Here is a 5262-nt window from a genome sequence, read left to right on the forward strand (position 1 = left end):
GCGCGGCGAACGAATGGAGCGGGCACCAGAGGCAGCATCCCGCTGCCATGGCAACCAAAGCGGCTACCAAGGCAACAGGATGGCCATGGGGACAGGGTGGCCATGGGGACAGCCAGGAGGGACAGCAGCCCCCCCCACGAGGGGCTGGAGGAGGAAGGCCTCCTCTGGAAATGGGGGCACAATCCCCCCAGCATCCCCTGGCACCCGCTGGCTGCCCCCCATGCCCAGGAGAGCTGGGACAAAGGGGGGACATGGGGGTGCCGGGACCCTGATGGTGAGGACAAACCTACCGTGCCCCCACTGACCCCCATGTCCCCACAGGGACCTGGCTCCCCGGGACCCCTCGGGAGGAGGAAGGCCTCCTCTGGAAATGGGGGCACAATCCCCCCAGCATCCCCTGGCACCCGCTGGCTGCCCCCCATGCCCAGGAGAGCTGGGACAAAGGGGGGACATGGGGGTGCCGGGACCCTGATGGTGAGGACAAACCTACCGTGCCCCCACTGACCCCCATGTCCCCACAGGGACCTGGCTCCCCGGGACCCCTCGGGCACCTCGGACCCCTTTGCCCGGGTGTCGTGCTGAGGGCACACGTTGGAGACAGCCGTGAGTCAGTGCTGGGTGCTGGGTGTGGGACCCGGGGCTGGGGCACCCCGTGGAGGCTCAGGCACCCTCAGGTGCCTCGTCCCCTGGGCCACCAGTCCCTGTGCCCAGCAGGTGATTAAGAAAACCCGCTTCCCACACTGGGATGAGGTGCTGGAGTTGGAGCTGCCGGAGCAGGAGCTGGGAGAGGCTGTGCTGAGCGTGGAGGTTTGGGACTGGGACATTGTGGGCAAGAACGACTTCTTGGGAAGGGTGAGGACCTCAGGGCACACTGGAATGGGGCAGGGTCCCGGGGGCACCTCTGCACCTCCGTGTGTGGGGTCTGGGTGACCCCAGGTCAGGACCCACTGGGATGGGGGCAGTGCCACATGCAGACCCTGCGTGTCCTGGGCTGTCCCCCAATGGTCTGGCAACCCCACCCAGACCCTGCCTCTGTCCCCAGGTCGAGTTCCCCTTGGACACCCTCTGCCCAGGCCCCACCAGGGGCTGGTTCCAGCTCCCGCCCTTCCCCAGCACCACCAAGGACCACGGGTGAGTGCAGGCAGTGGGGACGGGTGGTTGTGACCAGGGCAGAACAAGGTGGCCCCACAGAGGGCACAGGACCCATGTGAGCCCCCGGTGTCATTGCAGGGGACAGCTGGGTGCCCTGAGGCTGGCAGTGAGGCTGGGGGGGGGCACGGGCCCCCCCCCCCCCCCCCACCACTACCAGCCCCTCATCCAGCTCCTCACTGAGCCCATCCTCTGCCCGGGCCAGGTGGGTGCTGGGGCTGGGAGGAACCACCCCAGTGTGGAGGCCTCGCTGTGCCCACCCCGCCCTCCCCACAGCCCCCGGAGGGCACAGCCCTGGCTGTTCTGGAGGAGGTGACCTCAGGGGAGAGCCGGCAGGACGTGGCTACCAAGCTGGTGAAGATCTTCTTGGGGCAGGGGCTGACTGTGCCCCTCCTGGACTATCTCACCACCCACGAGCTGGCCAGGACCAGTAAGTGCCAGGGCCACCCCACCAGTAAGTGCCAGGACCACCCCAAGAAACGCCACGGCAGGGTCCCTCCAGACCCCCATAGAGAAAGAATGAGGCCACCAAGGGGGAGGCAGGAAAGGTGCCAGCAGTGCCTGGGGTTGAGCACACCATGGACAGCTGGCACGTCACCCTGTGCTTGCCTTGCCACAGCCTCTGTGCTCTTCCAGCCGATCCCAACACCCTCCTCCGCTCCAACTCGCTGGCCTCCAAATCCATGGAGCAGTTCATGAAGGTGAGCACAGGAAGGGACACCTCCATGATGTCCCATGTCCCCTCCATGATCTGGGGACCAGGGCAGTGCCTTCCCACCCCTTGCAGGTGGTGGGGCTGCCCTACCTGCACGAGGTCCTGAAGCCGGTGGTGAACCGCATCTTTGAGGAGAAGAAGTATGTGGAGCTGGACCCTGGCAAGATGGAGCTGAGCTGGGGCAGGTGGGCACAGGCGGATGTCTGGGAGGGGCACATGGTAGCTGGCATGTCCCCCTGTCTCCTGCAGGAAGGGTCCCTCATTGCTGCATGAGTCACTTTTGGCCAACTCAGGGCCCCCATTCGTCCTGACCTGGCAGTGTCCCTGCAGGAGGATCTCCTTCAAGGGGTCCCTGTCAGAGGCGCAGGTGCGGGACAGCAGCCTGGAGCTGCTGAAGGGCTACCTGGCGGACATCGTCGATGCCATCGTGGGCTCAGTGGACAAGTGTCCCCTCCCCATGAGGGTGGCCTTCAAGCAGCTCCGCAGGCGGGTGGAGGAGCGGTTCCCCTTGGCGCAGCACGAGGTGGGGCCCACGGTGAGGCTGGGGATCTGCACAACCCCAAGACCACTGCCCTAAACTCTGAGCTGTCCCTGTCCCCATCCCTGTCCCTGTCCCCATGCAGGAGGTCCGGTACTTCTCCATCAGTGGGTTTCTCTTCCTTCGCTTCTTCGCCCCCGCTGTCCTCACCCCGAAGCCCTTCAGGCTCCGGGAGCAGCACGCGGAGCCCCGCGTCGGCCGCACGCTCCTGCTGCTCGCCAAGGTGTGGGACAGGATGGGGACAGCAGGGAGTGGTGGGGACCCTGGGGACAGCAGGGAGTGATGGGGACCCTGAGGGATGGGGACAGCAGGGAGGGATGGGGACCTTGGGGTGGGATGGGGACAGCAGGGAGGGATGGGGACCTTGGGGGCGGATGGGGACACAGAGGAGGGGTGGGAAACCCAGGGAGGAATAGAAATCCTTGGAGGTGGTTGAGGAGCCCAGGGAGGGATGGGGACCCTTGGGCAGAGTGGGGGACCTGGAGAGGAATGGGGACACCAGGGAGGGATGGGGACCACTGGGAGAGACAAGGGGTGTGGGGAGGGATAGGGAGCCTAGAGAGGATTTGGGACTTCAGAGAGAAACCTCAGAAAGGCCAGAGACTTTGGGGAGGGGCGCAGACCCTGTGGAGAGATGGGAACCCACAAGGAATGGGGAGGCCGGAAAGGGATGGGGACCCCAGAAAGGCGAGGATGCCCTGGGGAGGGATGGGATCCAAGGCAGGAGGGCTGAGGACCCCAGAGAATGATGGTGACCCCAAGGACGTCAGAGCCATTCCTACCCCCATGCCACACACCACAGGCTGGCTCCTTCCTGGGCCGCTTGTAGCCAGCCCTGCCCGTCCCCAGGCCGTGCCACCACAAGCTGGGCACAGCACCAGGGCACCCTTCCAGCTGCTCCGTTTTCCTTTTGTCACCCCCATCCCTGAGCCCTCGGGGTCCAGACGAGCAGCTGGGGGGGTCCAGGGGGTCACACCAGAGGGGACACAGCAGCGTGACCCCTTCCCTGCATGGGACAGGCGCTGCAGAGCATCGGGAACCTTGGGCTGCAGCTGGGGCAGGGCAAGGAGCCGTGGATGGCCCCGCTGAATGCCATCCTCCTGCCCAGTGTCACCCGTGTCCGGGCCTTCCTGGATGCCCTGGTCACCGTGGAGAGCCCCGAGGGTGAGCGGGCACAGCGGGCAGGGAGGGGACATTGCTGCTGCCGGGTCAGTGGCATCACCCCGGTGCTGCCAGGAGCATCCTTGGGCTGTGGGAGGTGGTGGCACTTGGGGTGACACCGCTGCCTCCCTGCCACGGCCGCAGTGGGCGAGGTGCCGATGCCACAGGGACACTGCCAGCCCCCGGCCACCATCAAGGAGGGTCCCCTGCACACCTGCCCGGAGCGGGGGGTGGCACTGCTGCCCCGCTTCGCCTTCAAGAAGAGGCACTTCAGGCTCAGCACCCAGGCCCTGGCCTGTGCCAGGGCCCCCCAGGGGCAGGTGGGTGCTGCCCGGGACCCCCAACCCTGTGCCAAGGGGTGGGGGGGAAAGATGTGGGCACAAGTTTTGGGGTGTTTTGGGGTATCCAGATGAGTTGCTCCATCCCAGTGGGGGGAGTGGGGGGATATGGACATGGGCACATCTTTCAGGGCGTTTTGGAGTTCCCCAGGTGTTCCATGGATGTGGGTAATGGATATGGACATGGGCACATCTTTTGGGGTGTTTTGGGGTATCCAGGTGTTCCATGGATGTGGGTAATGGATATGGACATGGGCACATCTTTTGGGGTGTTTTGGGGTATCCAGGTGTGCTGTTCCATCCCAGTGGAAAAGGCAGGGGATATGGATGTGGGTGCAGATGTTTTGGGGTGTTTGGGGCTCCCCAGGTGTTCCATGGATACTGGTAATGGATATGGACACAGGCCCATATTTTGGGGTGTTTTGGGGTATCCAGGTGCGCTGCTCCATCCCAGTGGTGTGAGTGAGGAATATGGACATGGGTCACGTTTTGGGGTGTTTAGGGGTCCCCAGGTGCACCGGCCCATCCTGGTGGATTGAATGGGGGACACGGATATGGGTGCACATATTTTGGGGTGTTTTGGGATCCCCAGGTCCTCAGCTCCGTCCCGATGGAGCAGGTGGGGGACATGGAGGTGGGCTCGTGTGTCAGGGTGTTTGGGGGGTTCATTCCCATGTGCTTGGCTCCATCTCAGCGGAGTGAGTGGGGAATATGGACGTGGGCTCATGTTTTGGGGTGTTTGGGGGTCCCCAGGTGCTCAGCTCCATCCCGGTGGAGCAGATCCGGGCCGTGGAGCAGGTGGACGAGGGCACCTTCCAGCACCCGCACGTCCTGCAGGTGGTGGCACAGGGTGACACCGGGCAGCTCCACACCACCTACCTCCAGTGCAAGGTGGGTCACCCCACTCTGCCCCAGCACCCCAAAAACCCCAGGAACCCCCCAGGAGCCTCCCAAGAACCCCCCAGAACCCCAGGCCCCCTCCCCAGCACCCAGGCACAGGCACCCCCATGGGACAATGGGAATGGTCCCAAATCCAGCTGTACCCAGGCACCCGCTGTACTGGGAGCACTGGGAGTACTGAGGCCAAGGGGGTAACTGGGTATACTGGGGAAGTTGGGGTGTCCTACCCTGGCTGCACTGGGGTCACTGGGGTGCCAGCCCTGGCTGTGCTGGGATCAGTAGTGGTTTCTGGCTGTACTGGGATTACTGGGGTCCTGTACTGGGGTCATTGGGGTACCCTGGCTCCTGCAGCACCACCTCCCCTTCACTTCCCACTGGGCAGCTTTGTCATCAAACTATCACTCCTGTCCCCCAGCCCCGGTGCCCACCCCTCCCTCCTCCCTCCCCCGCCCTGGCAGTGG

General features: G+C 64.7%; 2 protein-coding genes across 2 annotated transcripts in view; one reads left to right on the forward strand and one right to left on the reverse strand.

Annotated features, from left to right (window-relative positions):
* The window catches only part of LOC103623799 (rasGAP-activating-like protein 1), a 6644-nt gene extending 1648 nt beyond the window's left edge, over window positions 1-4996 (forward strand). The window contains 12 exon segments of the mRNA XM_017746473.1: window positions 522-603; window positions 715-852; window positions 1043-1131; window positions 1231-1354; window positions 1426-1579; window positions 1786-1850; window positions 1937-2049; window positions 2195-2387; window positions 2488-2625; window positions 3422-3566; window positions 3708-3883; window positions 4655-4996. Coding sequence (XP_017601962.1) covers window positions 522-603; window positions 715-852; window positions 1043-1131; window positions 1231-1354; window positions 1426-1579; window positions 1786-1850; window positions 1937-2049; window positions 2195-2387; window positions 2488-2625; window positions 3422-3566; window positions 3708-3883; window positions 4655-4996 — 1759 coding nt within the window.
* WSB2 (WD repeat and SOCS box containing 2) overlaps window positions 1-5262 on the reverse strand; it is a gene marked incomplete at its 5' end in the record, with an annotated part of 25410 nt that overhangs the window by 8858 nt on the left and 11290 nt on the right. The gene's annotated exons all lie outside the window — the stretch shown is intronic.

This window comes from Corvus brachyrhynchos, unplaced genomic scaffold, assembly GCF_000691975.1.
Source record: "Corvus brachyrhynchos isolate BGI_N302 unplaced genomic scaffold, ASM69197v1 scaffold19, whole genome shotgun sequence".
In the NCBI taxonomy this organism is placed as follows: Eukaryota; Metazoa; Chordata; class Aves; order Passeriformes; family Corvidae; genus Corvus; species Corvus brachyrhynchos.